At 40.2% G+C, this 20789-nt stretch overlaps 2 protein-coding genes across 3 annotated transcripts; one reads left to right on the forward strand and one right to left on the reverse strand.

Moving 5' to 3' along the window:
- Window positions 1-79: 79 nt before the first annotated feature.
- LOC133842130 (CYFIP-related Rac1 interactor B) lies at window positions 80-20162 on the reverse strand. 2 transcript variants are annotated; one of them, XM_062275092.1, is made up of 5 exons: window positions 19976-20162; window positions 18286-18665; window positions 5099-5362; window positions 1524-1786; window positions 80-1458 (listed from the first exon to the last, which is right to left on the reverse strand). In XM_062275092.1, the coding sequence occupies exons 2-5, from the start codon at window positions 18466-18468 to the stop codon at window positions 1194-1196; spliced, it is 975 nt and encodes a 324-aa protein (XP_062131076.1). In that variant the 5' UTR covers window positions 18469-18665; window positions 19976-20162; the 3' UTR covers window positions 80-1193. The 2 variants fall into 2 exon arrangements, with proteins under 2 accessions (XP_062131076.1, XP_062131077.1); XM_062275093.1 differs by having other exon boundaries at window positions 20107-20124.
- On the forward strand, window positions 2195-3300 carry LOC133842132 (transcription factor SPT20 homolog). Its single transcript, XM_062275097.1, has 2 exons — window positions 2195-2331; window positions 2417-3300. Exons 1-2 carry the CDS (start codon window positions 2269-2271, stop codon window positions 3101-3103), a joined length of 750 nt encoding a protein of 249 aa, XP_062131081.1. The 5' UTR covers window positions 2195-2268; the 3' UTR covers window positions 3104-3300.
- Window positions 20163-20789: the final 627 nt, after the last annotated feature.

Raw genomic sequence — 20789 nt, forward strand, 5'->3', positions numbered from 1 at the left:
ACTAATTTATTCTGGATTCAGCATTCTCTATAGTGTCGTTTTTCTTTCTGTTGCTGCTCTTATTGCATATACATATAAATCTTTGCTTTCTTGTGTTTTCATCAGTTTTTCATATCATTTTGTTGCAGTTGTTCTTGTTTTTTTTTTTTTTTTTGATTTTTGATTTTTTGGTACAAATTTTGTGATTTCATAAATTTCTATTTGTAAATCTTAAAAATAAATACTATTATTGCGCAGCTTTCTGTCCTGATCGGACAGATGTAAGTATGTATATGTATAAAGGTTTTGTTTTTGTTTAAATACGTTTATCAAATGTTCATTCAGTGTGGAAATATAAATGCATCTGCGTTCTTACTGCGTGTTCATCGTCATCGTCATCGTCATCATCATCAGTATCAGTTTTGTTCAGGCCATTTTAGTTGGTATGTATTGTAATTGTTTCATAATTTATCATAGAATTTGTTATTCATATAGATTTATATATGTAGTCATGTACAAAAAAATATGCTAAATTTGATTTAAAAAACGTATTTAATATTTATAATCTCTGTTTATCATTTTTTCTTTCTCTTTTAGTAGTTTGAAATGGAAATTTAGGATATTCATTTCTATAATTTCTATATTTTTACTTTGCGCTAATTTCTTTTATCATTTTCTTGCTTCTTGTCATCAATTTGTATTAGATTTGTTCATTACTTAATATTAGTGCTAAATTATGAGCTAAATATTGTGGTTGTTGTTGTTGCTGTTGTTGGTGCTGATATTTGTTGCATGTTGCATTCATTGCATAAGGAGGCGCTAAACAATACACAATTGGCGAAATTACAAATTACAAAATAGAAATTAATACAAGTGCTGGAAATGCATTTGCATTGCATAAATATAAAACTAGAGGCTGCCTCCTTTTTGTTGCACAACATTCACACATGATAAACATAAGTAATTTATATATATATTATTATATATATATATAGTCGTAACTCGTATTGAAGCCTATTAATTACATACATAAATTAAAAAGAAAACCGTTATTATTAATCTTTAAACTTTTAAAAACAATAAGGTTAACGTTACAAATTGTACACATGATAAACAAAACACACGTTTTGTGGGCGCTTCGTGCATTCGCATTTGGCATTATCCCCCGCCCCCACCGACATCGAGATCCAGATCCACCATCCAGAGAGATGTCATTATGCAGCCAGCATATTGCGTATGTTCTTCGGCGTGTTCTCCTCGTTAAGATGCTTCGTCGTGTAGCGCAGGGCATTCAGCAGTGGCTCCGCCTTTATCGCCGGCTGCGCCTGCAGCAATCGCACGCATCCCTTGACATCCACATGAGCGCCACGAGCAAACGCGCCCACGGGATGCACATGATCGTAGAGTATGACAAGGCCGACCATCACGCGCAGCACCAGCATTTGTGTCTCCTCGCGTTCAATCTGTTGCAGCAGTTTTCTGTAAGGGGAAATGCCACATGATAAATTCAAAATAAACATTCTACAGTCGTTACGGATGCTTACGGATTCTCCAGCATGCGTAGGCAGACCTTGGCCATGGTGCCAAGCGTTTCTGTTGTGTTTTGCACATCGTCCGCATTGTCGTTGACAAACTTGGATGTGGCCTCGCTCAGCACCTTGAGCATGGGCGTGGCGTGTGCATAGAAGAGGGACATGCGATTGGCCAGCTCTGTGCTGACCAGCATGTTTTCTGTGGAGTCCACGCGCTGTCGGCTGACAATGCGTCTGTAGTAACTGAAGTCGTTCTGTATGGCGGGTGTTTTCATCTGCAAATGGAACGAGGCGGAATGGAAATGGAACATCAGACAGGTAGGTAAGCAGTTTACTGGGCATAGCAGTGCAATGCACTGCTTGCTATATTAATTAAACTGTGTTGCACTGCTTGGCAAGGCGGGCGTAATTGACACCAGCCAGCCAGCTAGCATTAATTTATTTATCTCTAATTGCAGTACGTGACACCGCAATCTGACTTAATTTTTATAATTCGTCAGCCCGGCCCAGACTCAGCACATAGTCTATTTAACTGTCAGGGCTGCCACAACTCACAACGCGGAGTCGTGCGTGAGAAAAACTTCTGAGAGCTAGCCGCCTGCCTGCTTTGCTGCGCTTTGCCTTTGTCGTGTAGTGTCTCATCATTTACCTTGGGGAGAGCTTGAAACTCGCAAGCGTTTTATATACTATATGTGTACTACCTCAATACTTTATATAAATACGTTATTAGCATAAATCATTCTAACAGTAAGTAACAATGCCTCAAGCAGGACGGACGAGCATCAACAACAGCTACAGCTACAGCTTTAGCTGTGAGTGGGTGAGTGTTTATTTGACTATTGATGCAATTGGTTGGCGAGATGATTAATTAGTTATCATATAACCAATAACAATTATATTTTCAGATTTCACTGCTGTTAATGTTGACATTGCCGAGCTTTACAACAACCCAATTTGCGTCATCGTTGTATAACAGACAGTTTTATGACCACAATCAACAGCAGGTACAGCAACAACAAGGCTTTGTCTATCCGGACGCACCAGTGACCTACAATCAGCAATATCCTGCAGCTGGTCAGTCCGTATGGTCGAGTGCTCCCATTGTTGTTAACGACGAGGCCAATAGCCTCCAGCTGGAGCAGCAGCAGCAACAGGCTCGCCATTATTTGCCCATTAATTACTACAGCAATAGAGAGACGGACAGACGGCAGACCAATTGGATGAACAACAACGACAACGAGAACTACAACTACAATGTGCCGACTACACGTGCTGCCAATCACAATTACAACAATGTGCCAGGCTACTTTTACCCCACACATCAAGTGCAACCACAATCCCAACAAGAAGTGGAGCAACGTGAACTGCTTGCGGTGGCCGATTCCCATCGCGAGGAGGAGCAAATCGTTCGCATTGGTGGCAGTCGCTCACTTTCCCCCCCCATTCACAATGATTACTTTGATGCACCTCAGTCGTTGCGACGTCGCGACTTTGAGGCTAAATATGCCAAGCACTTTGCCGACTATTTGCGCAAATATCCACAACGATTGCAGCCGTTGTTCAACACTGGCACACCATATGTTGACAAGTGAGCAACAACAACAACAACAAAACAATTTGGGTCAGCAATTTCAGATAAATTCCTCTACTTTATTCAATAAAACGCAAATAAATGTAAATTGAATGCATCCCCAGTGCCAAACAAAAATGCTGTGCGTGTGCCAAGAATTTCACTAATTGCCGTAAGAGATCAGATCAATCGCTGCAGCGATAAACAGCTGCGTTTTAAATAATTCCGGCTACTGACTGCTTTAAAAATTCGCTCGCGTGACTTGGCTCACTGCTTCAACACAAATTGTGTAGCATACTTTGAGGTGCTGATGTAAATGAGAAATTACAGTCAATTGGTACTCTGTTTCTAACCGTTTTGATAATAAAATAGAGAAAACTGCCACATGGTAAAGAATTTGGCTAATTGTTGAAAAATTAACAACTTACTGAGCTGCAGGCGTTTTAAATTATAGCTTCATAAACTCGCTTCACGATTTAGCGAGTGGAGTTCACTGCTTCGCCAGCAAAAGTCAATAAATTCTGTAGCATACTTTGAGGTGCTGATGTAAATGAGAAGTTACAATCAATTGGTACTCTGTTTCTAACCGTTTTGATAATAAAATAGAGAAAAAGAATTTGGCTAATTGTTGAAAAATTAACAACTTACTGAGCTTACTTACTTTTAAATTATTGCTTCATAAACTCGCTTCACGATTTAGCGACTGGAGTTCACTGCTTCGCCAGCAAAAGTCAATAAATTCTGTAGCATACTTTGCGGCACAGACAAAAAACAAAAAAATAAAGAAAAGACCAAAAGACAACAATAACAAAGTGGGGCCAAGTGGGGCTATTGCCTGGCAACGGAAGTGGCTGTTACACTGTTACTGTTACTGCTAGTTGGTAAGGCACGTTTGGGCCTTATATATCAACTGCACATACATAATGCAGGCAGGCGCGCATGTGTGTGTGTATTTGAACTGACACTTAGACACACAATGAACGTGCAAACAGAGGCAACGACAACGGCGGCATCATCAACATCATTATCAAGTTTAGCACACATAAAAGTGGCTGCGAGCTTAGAGTTGAGAGCCGAGAGCGACCGATGACGATGACGTTGACTTCCTCCGCCAACCAGCTAGCAGCCAGGCTAAAACAGAACACTACTCTCTGGCGACTTTTGCGTTTGCCAGTCAGTCTCAGCCTCAGCCTCAATCTCAATCGAATCGAATTCATACAAGTTTTACAAAACGGAAACGAGCCATGGGAAAACGAGCATACTCTGATTTGGCAGCGAATTAATCGATTTGTTTGGGGCCAAACACAACAGTTAAATGCAGCAGGAGCATTTAACTCGCAGTTCAAGTTTAACCCAGTTTTACAGGCAATTGAAAATGCCTGCTACCTTTTTGCTCTTAAATTATTTACGAACATTATCTACATAGGTTATTTATTTACAGTTCGAGGAGGCCCGCAGAGTTGTGGTTGCCTGCGTTCCGCCTTTGCGTTTCGTGCTCACTGAAGCGCCGACAATTGGGCAGGGGCCAATGAATGGAGATTGGATGCGTGTGTAGGCTCTAATGAGAGTTTACTGTATCAGTTGTTTGCTGCAGCAATTGAGTCGAAGATTTTTCATCAATGAGCCGCAGCACGCGCTCGTCTCGGGCGGACAAACAGAGAGACAGACAGACGGACAATCAATTAAAAATGCAACCACGCGCACAATGAGTTGGCAATGACTTGACTTGACTTGAGGCGACTCGGGTTGGCTAAGACTGCCACAGGCTGTTGACGGTTTGTTGACTGTGCCAGCTCCCACATAAGGCAGCCAACGTGTCTCTGTCTTCGGTCTTCTGTCTTGGCTCTGCTTGGCCTGCTCTTAAAGAAGACATAGAGAACGAGCAACGAACAAATATTGTGGGCGACGCCTCTGCGCTGGCTTGTGCCCAAATCTGGCAGCAGTTGTAATAACACAACAAACACTGGCAGTGAGATATATTTGTGGTTGTGTGTGTGTTTGTGTGTGTGCTACTCACCTTGTACTCATCGAATTTCAACACAAATTCCAGTATCTCGGCCAGCTGCTTGACCAGCGCCTGCTGTGTCTCCAGGTGCTGTGTCGGATTCAGCTTGCCGCCAACCAGTTGGCCCAGCAGCTTGGGCACTATTTTGTCCAGCTCCAAGGAGTGTTCGTAGCAACGCTTCAGCTTAGTGACCAATGGAAGAACAGCCGCCCAGGCTTTTGCCTGTACTTCTGGCGAGGGATCGGCGATGGCTTCGCGGATTTCTTTGTTGGCTCCCTGAAACAACGAGATTGGAATAAAGCACATTGTTAATATGTACGAGTATGTAGGTAGATGTATTTGAGCCAAGTTAAAGTTCTGTTTTGTTCTTTTCTGTTCTGCGGCAAATGTGCGCTTGGCATGCAAACACAATAAACGTCGAGCGCGTGGAGGCAACTTTTCTAAACGAACGAAGCAAACAAACGATTTTGATTTTCCTCGTGTTTTATGCATTTTTCCTTTTCATTTTCCTGCCGTTGACCACAGCAGAACTGTAACGCAATCCAACTACAAACTACAACCTACAAACTACAAACCATAAGGCATTGCGGCTTTCAATTCTTTGTGTTGTTGTTGTTGCTCTTTTTGCTATTATTATTTCTATGCCACATGCAACAGCGAATAACGCGCTCTGCGATTTTTATCGACGCTTCATAATCTAAAAACAGAAAGGCAGGCAGGCAGGCAGCAACAACAACAAAAAAAAGAAGAAAAATACATAATAATAATAAAACAAAACAACAACAACAAAAATAACGAGCATAACAAAGCCTAACGAACGGTCATTGCATGTTTTCAAAACTTTATTTTGCCTCGCCAGCTATGTTTTGTGATATTTTTTATTGTACATTGGCGCAGCAGCAGCAGCAGCAATCAGCAAATGGCGTTGATTATATCAATTGATGCATTTTGGTTTCTCTAAATACGTATACGACGCGTGTGCATGCCACATACATACTCGTATGTGTTGAGTTCAGCTTTTAAGTGCCACTAATGACAATTAAGCGCCGTGACTAAAAACAAGTGAATGACTTTGTACGCTCGCCTGCAGACCAATTTAATACGTTTATTTACTATTCGTATGCCAATAAGCAGATAATGAGTGCAGCAATAGATAACAATTGTAACGACCAAGTAAATCTTCCGCATTTGATTAGTCTTGGCTTTGACTAGTGAGGGATTTAATAAACTTGATGCCAACCGAAATGATGTTCATATATGTTATCTCAATAATATATATAATTGCCATAGGAATATAACTTTAATGTCTTTCTAATATATTCTTAATCAAACATCGGGACAGAACTCAGAAACCAACCATAAGAGCTGGCAACAACAATTTTGTAGGCCTACATACAAATTCTAAAAGTTAACTATTAGTTTCACTTAGTACACAAGTTGTTCTTTTCAAATTTCATTACAATCCCTTTAGCTTGAATGCTTACCTAGTTTTAAGGTTTGGCTGGTCCGACATAATTTAGTTGTCTTTTCTAAATTTAGATAGCTGTTTTCACACAGTCGCTTTCTTGCTCGCCTCTCACTCTGGGAGTGATAGCCAAAGTAGTCTTTCCCCCTTGATTAGACCACAGACCACACATGCCACGCCCCTAATTTTCGGTTCTCTGTTTTTGGCTAATCAACAACAGAACAGTAAGAGCCCACAACGGACAGACACATCGCGTGTCTAACCTTTTAAAGCAACATTAGCATAAATTTCAGCATTATACATAGACTCGACTCCCAGCTAACCAACATTGCGTATACGCAGAGTTTTTTCTAGCTGATGGTTATTTTTGGTTTGCACACCTTTGGCTTGCTGTGCTGTAATGTAATGGGCTCAGGTTAGCACGTGCTGTGTGTTTATAATTAAATTGCAGCGCAGAACCATAATAAGCAGTGGCAGCAGAAGCAGAAGCAGAAGCAGAATCAGAAGCAGAAGCAACAACAACATGCATAAGTAATTACAAAACACCCTCAGACATAGACATATTGTGTGTGTGTGTGTGATGTTTTGTGCTCTCTGTTTACTGTTTATTTGTTTGGTTGCAAGTCCATCGACGAGTGCTTTGCCATAATAAAAATGCAACTGTCTGCATCTAAATCAACACATAGCAGCAGACCGCGTGTCTTCTCCTCCTTCCCCTTCTCCTTCGACACGTTGCTGCATTTCTTTGCGCTCAACATCATTTACACCTGTTTTGTGTAGCAAAGTCAATTCATGTCCTTGGCCAGCAGCTGCTTCTGCTACTGCTACTGCTGATGCTGCACTTGAAGCTGCACGAATGTTTAACGCGCACAAACAAGTCAACAAACGAAGCATATGAGAGCGGAGCGGAGACTTGAGAGTGGGAAACTGACAGGAAAGTCTGCGTGCTTTGTTGGTATGTGTGTTGTCGCATTGTCTTGTTTACGCCAGCGACTCTCTAAGGACTCTTATGGTCGGTCATGCAGCAGAAACTGCGCTCCTTCTGCAGCTGCTGCTCCGTGTGTAGGCAGACAGATTTAGAGGCCGAGATTGCGTCTCTCTGCAGCATGAGCATGAGTGTGTCTGTGCACAGCGAGAAAATTGGCTATCCAAGCTTAGCCAATGTTTGTGGAAATACAAATTTGAGAAACAGCTAACATTAAGGAATTGTTGATCAACGGTAAAATGGGAAAGTAAAACCGAAACGAGATTTAATGTTTGATTATTGAACAGCATTCAATATATAACATATACAAACAAATATGTATAGATGAATAATTGCAAAAATGTAATTTTAAATATCAAATTATGATTTCAGAAATTGCGAAAAGAGTAAGAGTGAGTCAACATAACTGCGGAGTACCCGCAGTTTATTTTAGCAAATTCTGAACTGATTTCTCTCAGTGTGTGATTCAGCCCCCTTTGCTTATTTTTCAAGCATTTATCTCACATCGCGACATGTGCACGTCAGAAACAAAGCGACAAAACAGGCGTAGGTGGAGTTGGCATCTTTCAGTTTGCAGTTTGCAGTTTGCAACTTGCAACTTGGAAGCTGCAACTTGCGTTTTGTCACAGGAAACATGCGACGAACTGGCCGGACGCCCTTCGCCCCCCTCTCTCACCACTCACCACTCACCACTCGCCTCTCGCTCTTTCAATCTCTTTACTCAGCCGCATTTGTTGATTCATCGCGTTTCTCCTCTCGTCAGCGCAGCATCGCATCGCATCGCATAAAGCGTTGCATGCTCCAATAACAAAGCACGTGCTGTGTCTCAGGCTGTTTCATGCATTTTACCAAGTAAAACTCTTCAGCACTTCTTACCCACACAGCACACAGCACAAGTGGATGGAAAGAGAACAACAAACTTGAACTTGCATGACTTTTATGCTGTGCGGTTGTTGGTAAAAGCAGTTTTCATTTTGCTGTAACTGTTTCTACGTTTTTAATTAACACTTAAGACGCCCAGCTTAACGCTGTTTGGCAACAACAACAACAACAACAGCAACAACAACAACAACATCGACCACAGACAACGTTGGCCACATACAAATCGCAATCATTCAGCGTTTCAATTTATTCATAGAGAGTGCGATAGAGAGCGAGAGAGAGATGCATAGTTAATTAAATTGGCGAATTGCTGCTGCAGCTCTGCAGAGAAGAAGTAAAACCGTTGTTAATGTTGTCAGTCAATGGCTGCTGCTGCTGTTTAATTGAAAATTAAATTAAATTCGACGCGGAAATGAGTGTGTTGCTCTTTATGCGGTCGCTTTGATGGCCAGCCATTGATGACACTTCGCTCGTTAGCATAACAACAACAACAGCAACGATAACAAATTACAGCTGTTTCGATTAGTGTGCTGCAGCTGCCTATCGATAATTAAAGCTACACAGTAATGACAGCGCCATGTAATCGCTGCATGAAACTGCTTGCCTTGACGATTGACTGACGAACTGCTTAACGCAACACATCTCCCTCTCTCTTTCGCTCTTCGACGCACTGCATTTGAACTGAGCAGCAGCTTAAGTGCGCGACAAACAGGAAAGTGTGGGTGGCCAGCGCTCAAATGAATGTTCATATATCAAACATTTGCATGTATGTATGTGTGTACATACACGACGTTTTAACTAAGTGTGCATGAAATGCATGTCGCAAAAATTGCTGAGTTGTTGTCTTTATACCCGGCACACTTAGAAAATAAGGGTGTTATTATAAGAGAAGCACATATTTCTAATCATAGAAAGTATTTAAATATATTATATTATAAATATTATAATATTAGGGTGTTATTATAAGAGAAGCACATATTTCTAATCATAGAAAGTATTTAAATATATCTCGATTGTTATTACCTTCTGAGTCTATTTTTTTGATCATGCATTAGATTTACGCAACTTTAAAAGTATTACTAAAAGTTCGTCTCGTATCAACTTGGTATTAAATATATTCCAGATTTTAGTCTGTTTTCCGATACCAAGCAAAATACCTAACTCCATTTAAAACCTCAATACTTGCGTTTCTTTGTATTTCGAAATCTATTTTAATTGAGTACTGAATATAATCCAATGCATCGGGTATTCCAAGAGTTGGCTATATTTTTGTATGCTTGTCTGCCTCTCCACAGACATGTTTTTGTTGCAGTAGTCACAATGCTTTATAGTCACGTGCTTTACAGAGACTAGACTGTCAGCATGTTTTAGAACTCTAGGGCATTACCAAGTCGAGCATTTGGAATCTTCTTAACCTGCAGGAGTCACACAAATTCCAACATGCGCTGCAAACAAACAACACTCTTGGGAGGTGTGTCGTGTGGCAAATACAGGAGTTTTGTTTTGTTTTGTTTTTGTTTGCTGACGCGTCGTGACAGTCGAACTGTTGTTTTAATTTAAAGAGTCATGCAACAACAGCTGCAACTGCCACAGTGACAACAGAAGCAGCAGCAACAGCAATGCAACTATTAATCAAAGCAATTTTCATAGATATTTGCATACCGCGAAAACTTTTGTGCTTTTCCATTTTCCATTTTCCAATTTTCAACTTTTCCTTTTTCCCATCAGAAATGCGCGCACCTTAAATTCGAGTCACGTCGCAATCGGAATACAAATCGAACTTTTTACGAGAACATCAGAGACAAACACACAATACGCAATCGAAGATGACGAAGCCCCGTTGATGTTGAGGCCAAACAAAGCCAATGCTAAAAATCTAGCAGAAATTCCCCGAAAGATGAAAACTTGAATTCTGCTTAAAATTTAAAAAATGAAACGTGGTCGAGCCGATGACTATTAAATGCTCATAATTTATTTTTATAAAGCAAGGGAGACCCAATTGAGAGAATTGGAAGAGTGAAGTGCGGCAGCTGCCACAGATGACAGTCGACAGACACTGGGTCGCCTGCTGCCCGTTGTCTGCTGCTTGGGATGCCTCTGGTGACACGATTTTCCCAGAGTGGTGGATCGACGTTGCGACGCCCCCAACTGAAGTCTGAAGTCTGAACTGAACTCAAGCGCCGCTGTGTTGACTACATAATCATAAATATTTCATAACAATTTGTATTATGACTCTCGCCACTTTTTGCCTCTCTATCTCACTCTGGCTTGGTTTTGCCTCTCTCTCTCTCTTTCTGTCTCTCTCTGTGTAAATCGTCTTCCGCTGCTTAATTATTCAATGGACTCGACTTGATATCAAAATACAACAACAAAGACGACAACGAGCAGAACATATGTTTGCGTATTGCAAAAGCGCTCTTTGTGTACTTTGTGTACAAATGCTGACTGCTGACAGTAGCTGTAACACTAACACAACAACACTAACAACAACAGCAATCGACAACACAAACAACAACACAACTGTGACTCATTGAAAATGATCGTTGAAAGTTCCCAACTTCCATTGAAGCTATGTCGTGGCGGTAACTTTGTAGTTTGTTGTTGTCAGTTGCTCAGTTGCTGCTTGTTATTTGTTGACTTAGAATTGCTTTCGATTTTCAAGGGAATGCAATGCTGCATCATGACCTGCACATTGACGAAATCTGCAGGTGATGCAGGTCTTTATAAATATACTTGACGTTACGTCGCAAGGTAATCTCAAGCATTCAAATTTCATTTGAAATTGAGTCTCAATATGGGCACAGCACGCTGAGAGTGAGAGTGAGTGTGAAGGGAAACAACAACAACAATAAAACAACGAAAAGAGAATCAGAAGCAGCTGCTTAGTGCTGTGATTCACAAGCATCACTCATGTTAACGACGATGATGATGATCATGGGCCAACTGGCTGGCTGGCTGGCTGACTAACTGTCTGCATTACATCTACGCGGCGTATACTTAATGCCCATGCAGGCATGAGAACAAAGGAGTTGTGTGGACCAGTGAACTGCGCAGTAAACACTCTTGCTAATTTCAGCTCATTCTCTCTTCTCTTCTCTTCTCTCTTTCTTCTCTGCATAGTTCATACTTGTTTCAGTTTCAACTGTCAAATGATGCGTAAATTTTGTCAGTTAACACATTTAAAAATAACGACAATGGCCTAATTTTCGGCGAGCTTTTCAAGGGCTCCGTGGGGCCATTATAGCATAAATAACAGCAACAGCAACAACTACAGTACTACAGTAAAACACAGCAGAGCGACAACAACTAAATATGGCGTTATAATGCCGCCAGTTGCCCCCTTCCGTTGCCCCTTGTCAGTTGCCAGTTGGATGTCACGAGCGTCGTAATTTATCAAGATAATCGAAATAAGCAGCCAAGTGCAATAGCAACAACAATGCCATAAAGATAAGATAAACACATGTCGATTATCAATGGCGTGAGTGAACGAAAGAGTGCGAGCGAGAGAGAGAGCGAAAGTGTGAACGAGATGGGGCATCAATAACGTAAGTACCCCCGATACAATATTGTGTATAGGATATGCCGGAATGATTGCATTTAATTATCGACCATCATTTGCTTATCACCAAACAATGTCACAACATGCCTTTGACGCAGCCAACACTGCGTATGTGTGACGTGAGATTGTGTGTGGGTGTGAGTGTGTATAGCGGGGAGAGACATAGAGAGAGAGGGGGAGGCGCAGCAGCTGCGTGTGGTCATTGACTGACAAATCTATATCTCAATTTCAGATTTATTATCTTTACAACTTACAGCTGGCTCCAGATTATGGAAGGAGCTGCAATTCCGAATGTTCTCTCACGATTCCCAGTAATAAATCCATCGAGCTATAGAATTAATCGATATTACCCCAAAGGGATTAAGTTTAGTTACAGATAGCGACATAAATTTGTATGTTTATTTATTACACAACCAGATTATCTGTAACATTTGACTTCTCCAAACATCGTATCATGGTCTAAATTAATTTGATATTATTTGGAATGGTGACAAAGGCAAAAAACAATTAGTTTCCTCTGTTGACAATTCATAAATAAATAGTATCACAACACCAATTCATACTAATATTGATACTGAAAGCACTTCGACGTTTTAACTCTTAACTCTGCACATCAAAATTGAAATGCATCGAGAAATTGGGAAAACTCAATTTAATGTCTTTACATTGTAGCTGGCAACATGTTTATTGATTCACACATTCAGCTGTTCAAAATTGGGTTAGTACAGCGGAAAATCAACAGAACAGAACAGAACAGAACCGAACAGAATTGCTGGCATTTTAATTGAGTTTGACGACACGCACACGCTGAAGATACAAACAGCAGAGAGCAGACAGACGAAAATCGAAGAAAAACAAGGAATGAAAAATTCCTGAAGCATTTGACATGCTGTGGCCTGTTGTTGATGCCTCTAACAAAGTCAGAATGCGAAGATATATATGCAAATGTACATTTGTAAATATGATATGTACTATATATATATACATATATATAAGTAAGATTGATGAACTAACCTGCGAGCATTTACATATTACATTTGGCAGTAAAACAAGTAAGAAAGTTACAGTTGAGTGGGGGCGGAGGTGGGCGTGGCAAAATTGTGAAAAAAAAACTTAATCTGCGTGCAAATATAACAAATGCTGTCGAAAATATATTATAGCTCTATCTCTTATAGTCTCTGAGATCTAGGTGTTCATACGGACGGACGGACAGACAGACAGACGAACATGACTAGATCGTCTCGGCTGTTGACGCTGATCAAGAATATTTATACTTTATAGGGTCGGAGATGCCTCCTTCTACCTGTTACATACATTTCCTGTCGGCACAAAGTTATAATACCCTTCTACCCTATGGGTAGCGGGTATAAAAAGTGAAGAAAAGAATGCGAGTCTTTGCAATTTGCACAAACCACTTGCAGTTTCTTAGCTGCCCCAAAGAGACCAGACACAAAGCTATTTGTGTATGTGTGTGTGTGTGCCTTAGTAAAATGGCCATTGGCATTTTTTAGTGGCACTTGAAAACTGTTAGCAAAGCAATTACAGCCACAACGACGCCAAGTTCAAGGCAGGTGGCAAGCAGACAGAAGCTACGAGTAGTAAACAAAGCAAAAGTCGAGTGGCAAAGCGAAGACAAAGCAAATGCTAAAGACATTGCCACCTAATCCTGGGCTAGACAAAAAAGACAAGTGGCAAGCATTAGATCAGTTGGTGGATGGATGAATGGATGGATGGACTGGGGAATAAGACAGAGAATGCAGAACAACATAATTGAATGTCGTTGGGAATGTTTTATTCAATTGAAATGAGTTAAATTCGGTTAACCAAGCCAACAAAGCCTGTTCAGTGTCATTTCAATTCAGCAAATAATTGTGCCCAGCCAGACACAGTTTCGATTGAATGAGTCGACGACAGAGGCGACTATGCGAGATGCGAGATTCGAGATTGGGGCAGACGGAGGCCAAATAATTTTATGCAAAATTTGCGCCTCAATTGCCACCTGAGAGGAGAACATAATGAGGCATCATCATCAAATACGCGCACGAGTGTTTCGAGTGCTCCACTTCAAGTGGGCGGGCGGATGGAGGAGAAGGATGAGGATGAGGAGGCGAAGCGAAATTTAATTATGGCAAACTATGGATAATGAATAAACTAAAAGCTTTTGCCAGGTGATGTGCGGCTAGAAAATGCCACGTAATCGGATTTCCCTAATTTTATTGACAGCGTCTGAACTGATTGTGAGATCATTGAGTACAATTTATTCAATCTTTAATGACAGGATGGAAAATCTCTCCGCTTTTCACCCGCAACACAAAAGTCTCCTTCAATCTGTGAGCTAAAGGGTATTTACGTAAAAATCAACAATAAATTATGAACCAAATTTCGCATTGCGCTTGTAAACTGTTCAAAATTGTTGTTTACTCTACAGTATTTTTCTTGCTTTTTTACTCATTGTTTTTGTTATTTTATTTTGCGTTTCTTTTTTTTTAGCGCAATTAATTTGCAGCGGATGACGTCGGAAATTCAAATACGAATATAAATAGAGACAGAGAGAGAGAGAGATACATTCATGGATACTCTGAATAGTGTATAATCATAAACAAATACAAATGAGCCGTAAAATGTTACAAATGTTAGCAGCGATGCATGGAAAGTGAAAACGCATTCAAAATGAAAATGAAAAGTAAAAATACAAATCATAAATAATACAAATTCGTAATTTGTAATTTAATTTGTCGCTAATTTGGGCCATGCAACCGAATCGTTAAACATCCAATAAGGTCAACACAAATGCAATTACAGCGAGTTGAAAGCGAATTTACGATTGTGCAATAAAAAACCAAATTTAAGAAACTTGTGTTTGCCTCTTTTGGTTGCAGATATCGAACAGAAGGGGAAACTGGCAACGGATTGGATTGGATTGATGTGAGAAATAGTCGAAATGCGACTGCGACTGCGGAAATTGAATTGTCACACAATAAACAACAGCAACAACAGCAACAACAACAAAAACTGACAGCGACAGCGACATTGTTGGCTTGACCATTTCTAGAGAGACTTAGACAACGACAACGGACAAAAGGGTTCCGAGCACAAACAAATATCATTTTGTACTCGTATAATATGCAAACAGTCGCGTTGGGCACGCACATTATAGCAATTACTTATACGACTATATGTTATAGAATGTCTCAATGAATGACCAACTGGCTAACTGGTTAACTGCCTGACTGACTGACTGACTGACTGCCCCATAACCGGAAGTGTGGAGACGCGTCGAGCGGCTTTTTTTTCGCATTGGTCGCACATCGTTTAAAACATTCGTGGAACTGGAAATCGTCGAGTTTGTGGGCAACTGCAACGAGATGTGCCAAAGGGGAGAGGGGAAGGGAGGGGAAGGGAGGGAAGAGTACTGGGGCTGCCTCTCAGTCTCTAATGACTGCTCATTTTGTCATTATTCTGATTGCTGCTGCCTCTCGCTTTCATTATAAAACCGACATTAAACATTTAAGTGTTTATTTATTCATATGCACACAAAGTATTGTCATTTTTATGTGGATCAGCATTTGATAAATGGGTCGCTGCTGTGACACAAATTTGAGGGGAAGTTGGCTCTGAATTTGGTAATAAACTATTGAGAAATAGTTCTACAAAAATCGAACAATCACAACAGCAAACCTACCTACAGGATACAATTTTAATGAATATAATGAGAATTGAACCTGTTCTTATTCACAAGCTAATACTTCTAAAACGAAGCTGAAAAAAGTTGTAGCACAGCTGGAATATCCATTAAATAAACTAAACTCTTTAGTGAATAATGACAATTAGCTGCAAAGTGATTACTGCTGCCAGCTGGAGTCAAATGCGTTCTTAAATGTGGGTCGAAGGTTACATTAGAGAGATTAATAGTCAATGAAACAGCTGAAGAACAAATCAAGGCAACGACAAAGCTCATAAATGGATATCAACTTTATTCGTAGGAATATGGAGTATAGAGTATTTCTCAGCCTACAAAAATAGCATGTTTCATATTGAGGAAGTGATGAATTTATCGCAGTACTTCAGAGGTGTTATGAGTACGGATTATTATTACACAAGAAACACTCTTTGTTTCGATGGCTATAGGAAACTTCATCACGCCACACGCCACACGCCCCCGCCCCACGCCTTCACATTTGATTGCTTCACTGAAGTGTTCCTCAATGTTTCGCTCACATTTTCGATGACTCAATTTGCGTGTGAACTCATTGAACTCGCATTATGTGGGCATTATTATATACCATTCATATTATATACACTCTATATGTAGTGTATGCACTTTGCATATTATCTGCATTGTTGAGCTGCTCACAAACCACAATTTCGTATTCAAATTCAGCGCAATTCAGTTCAGTCAAGTGCAGTTACAAGGTTGGGTCTTCGATTACTTCCCCCTAGTCTCAAATATAATTACAAGCGGATAGATTGTATTGCATTACCCAATTAACCACACATTCTGTGTGCAAGTTTTTGTATTATGTATATAACATATATACTCGTAGTATTGTATTTACGAGTATAGTTCATCAGGTTTCAATGGCTTTTTGGCTTACTTATGGACCCTCTTCCTCCTCCTCCTTCTCTTTGCTTTGCACGTTGTCATCATAATAATACTTTTATGATTATTATTATTGTTGTTGTTGTTGGTGTTGTTGTTATTATTGTTAGAGGTGTGCGTAGCGTTGGCGTTTATTGTTATTGATATACTATATTTGTTGTCTACTCTCATTGTTGATCTTGTCATGCGCTTTCAATGAGTCGCACTCATACGAATATGTAGTTAAAGCTCTCGTTGTTCTTGTTTATTGCTCATACACAATGGCCAACAAACATTTGTTGACTTTATCTGCGCTCAGTGGACAATAGAATTAGAAATAGAACGATAAATAGATTCACTCACTAATTGGGAAAGTCGCGTATACAACGATCGAGACTTTAAATGCTTTCTCCCTTATCGAGCTCGAAATGAAAATCAAGCAACAACAACAACAACAACGACGACGCTGCACGATTTTTGCGAGGCGCAGTTTTCACTCTATTTATAGCATTTGCAAAGAAAAATGCAGAACGTGAAGTTTTCCTTTTTCTTTGGCTGCATTTGGCGCCTGGCCAAAGATTTGTGTGCCAGGAGGCGACGGGGGGCCCGACTGGGCATCACATACACAAACTGTATATAACCAGTTTACTGCCTTGCTAACCAGTCCACCACCCAAGCCACTCACCCACAGCACCACAGCACTACAGCGGGAGCAAAAACCGCGCCACTAAAAATTGAAATGAAAATAAATGTGAACCACAGAAGAATTGAGGCGCATTTTAAGTTGTTTCCCCTCTCCAAAAAACCAAAAAAGGAAAAGGGCAACAGCGGGGTGAGCTTTTAAAGGCTTTAAAATGGTTACGAGGTCGTCTTTGTGTTTGCTATGTTGTGCTGTGCTGTGCATTGGTCAAGCAAAAGGGAAATGAGCTCATTTCGTTGACATTTTCCAGTTCATTTGCGTTGATTAACGCCCTGGACAAACATTTCATTTGGTTTGACTGAAAGCCAATTAATAATTCGCACCACGCGACACTAAAATCCAATTCGTATTCGAATTTCGAATTCGAACTCGCTCGTCGCACGCTTAGCAAAGGTCAGCAACAACAACAGCCAAATGCTGACTAATCCGCACTCAAAGAAGAACAAGAACAAGAACAAGAACAAGAAGTGTGAACTGCTTGCTAGTTACTCACTGACGTCACAGCAGACAAAACAAAAACAACAACAACAACGATAACGATATGCCCGAACATGAAGAAAGTCATTTGGGCGCCGATCAAAACGACGAGACGCGACAACGACAACGACAACGACGACGACGCACGTGAGTCAGACCAAAAACTGAGCAAAGAGAGTGCGCTTTGCTTTTGCTAAAAGAGAGCGAGAGCGCAAGTGTAAGATCAACTACTGTTATGGCACTGGCAAAGGTTAAATGCTCAATTTGTTGACTGGCCCCCTCCCGTTATATTTCGCACATTTTCATTTGATTATTGCTCGCTCGCTTGCACTTATCAGCTGAGTGCACAGACCAAAGAGAACGAAGCGTAAATATTTAAACGCTTCTTAAGTAAATATGGCAACAATGCGTCAATTAGTTCCATTTAAACAGATATTAGATAGAAAAATACTTGGAAAATCTTACAACACCCCAGCTAACCGGTTCATAGTCGTTACAGGGACTTTACCCTCCTAGAGAAGTGAAGAAAACGGGTTAATGACACACACTCACCTTATAGATTTGTATCTCATCTAGCACAATTTCGGATTCCTTGAGCACACGCTCCACCTCGTCGTACACCTCACGCTCCGTATCCGTGGGCGCGGCATTCTCAAAGTCCAGGAACACATCGTAGGATTTGGCGGCGCAACAATTTGAATCGTCGCGTGACAACAGACTCAGCAGTTTGCCCATTTTCTTGATTAATTTATTATTGGTTGTGTATCGTAGTTGTAGTTATAGTTGGAGTTGATGTTGTTCTAAATATTTATATTTACTTTTTTACTTTGCTTTTGATTTTGTGTGTTTAATTTGATCTTTGCTTTTATTGATTTGTCAGCACTTTTGATTGCGTTTTTCACTATACTTTTTTTGTCATACACTTTATGAAGCTGCAAAAGAAACGATACCGATAACAATGACGATAACGATAAATACATTAACAACTGCCCTAGCTGAGCGACTGAAGAAGAAAACAAAAGATGCTGTTCATGCACCTGTTGTTGACATCTTAAGGGTTAATAAATTATGGCGGTAAACAGCTGCCTCGATCTCGGATCGCATTGTGGACTAAGAAAACTGTTTTTCATTTTCAGACATACACTAACAAATGCTCAGCATGTGAAATGGCCTGCAACTCCAGAAAAGCCAACAAAACCAAAGTGTTGCCCTTGCTTTTGCTTGCAATGCGGGGGGTGGAGACATGGACGTGGAGCGAGGCTGTTTGCCATGTGTCTCACTGTCTCTATGTGTGAGTGCGTCTGCAAGAGTGTGCGTGTGTTTGTTCTTGTGAGAGCTGCTTGTGCGCAGGAAATGATGCGAAACAGAAACTTATCGAAATTAGTAAACAACGCACACACACATGTACACACTATATAGCTACCCATACACATGTAGACAACGCAAGGCCAATGTTCACGCCAGGCAGGCAGGCAGGAAAAAAGGCAATTTTCCTCGCCACGCAGCCACATGTAAACATTTTAGGTTTCCCTCTCCTTCGCACACTCACATTCAAGTTAATTGCAAAAAATAAAGCGGCCAAGACATTGCGCGAGTTTCTTTTATTAATAATTTGTTGTATCTGTATGTGTGTGTGAGTGGCGCTGTTGCTGCTGCTGACGCCGCCTGCCGCTTGAGACCAACACTTTGGCTTTGTTTATCTGTACTGCCTGCTTATCTGGCTGTCACTTCGCTCTCTTGTTCTTGCATACCCTGCACACCCAATGTCCACAGGGTATGCCACTATTAATTTTGTAAAGTTGCCAACACCAAGGACAATCGAAATCCCCAAAGTCACATTTATGAGCACAGTACGGACTATAATTTTGGTCAAAAACAATTATTCAAGCTTTAACTGTTCGTTTCTGTTTTCGATGTTGTTGTTAGTATTTGCGGGCTTATCTGTTATATTTTTATATGCACACAGTTTTATTATTCCTCAATTGCTTTTTTAGGGTGGATTCGTCGTGCACTGTGTGTTCCTGCCTTGCCTGCATTGGAATTTCAGCAAAACAAGAATTTCCTTCGTATAAAAAAACATACAACACACTCGCACACACACACAGACGCACGCAGGGCATTGCGCGCTTATCACCTTCTTTTTCGCAGCACTTTCGCATGTGTTTGTGTTGGTATTACTGCCTTTTGCATATGTATGTTTGTGTGTGTATGTGCATATTTATTTGTAAGCTGACGAACTCACGTATTCTTGGAGCTGCCCTTTTTGCGGTTTGTTAAATTCGATTATATGTAGCGATTTCGCACATTTGCTTTTAGAACATTTGTGGCTTTACACAAGAATTCTTTATGCATAAAAAATATAAAAACACGCACCGAATTCACACACGCCGCAAATAAACGCGCGACCACTTCCCTTAACGGCAGTTGAAAACGTACTAACGGCTAGACGTTTTCTAACACCTGTGATGCAGTGTGACCGCAGTATCGTTTTCGTTTTCACGATTAAAACATTATTCAAAATACGGAAAGTACAAAAATGGTCACCCTGGTTACAGTTGATTTAGTAGCGCGTCTTTTTAAATATCTCTTTACTAAAGTGTTCGACACAAATATCTAAAAACCGCCTTCCACTTTTTATTCTCATCATTAAAGTTTTTGAAGGTGCAGCAAAAAATAATATTGAGCAAGTTAAAAAAATACACATGAAACACTTTTGGTATTTTTAGTATTTATAAAAGATTTAACGTTGGGACTTGCACTTGCAGCAAATAAAAATACCATTTTTAATTTAACGAATTATCAATGGAGATTAAAAAATTATATTATAAATTGCGATTTAAGATAATCAGAATAATCTAAATTATGAAATATGTAGTTGAAGACATAAAATCGATTTGGTTTCTGTTAGTTACAGAAGCGTCTTGTTTCACACACCTAACATCGCAACCACTTAACATCTGCTAAATTTGAATTCATATTTTAGTATTTAAAGAAATTAAATGAAATTATAATTAAAATTAGTTTAAATCATTATTATAAATAACTCATTTTCCTCT

The sequence above is a fragment of the Drosophila sulfurigaster genome, chromosome 3 (genome assembly GCF_023558435.1).
Source record: "Drosophila sulfurigaster albostrigata strain 15112-1811.04 chromosome 3, ASM2355843v2, whole genome shotgun sequence".
Classification (NCBI taxonomy): Eukaryota; Metazoa; Arthropoda; class Insecta; order Diptera; family Drosophilidae; genus Drosophila; species Drosophila sulfurigaster.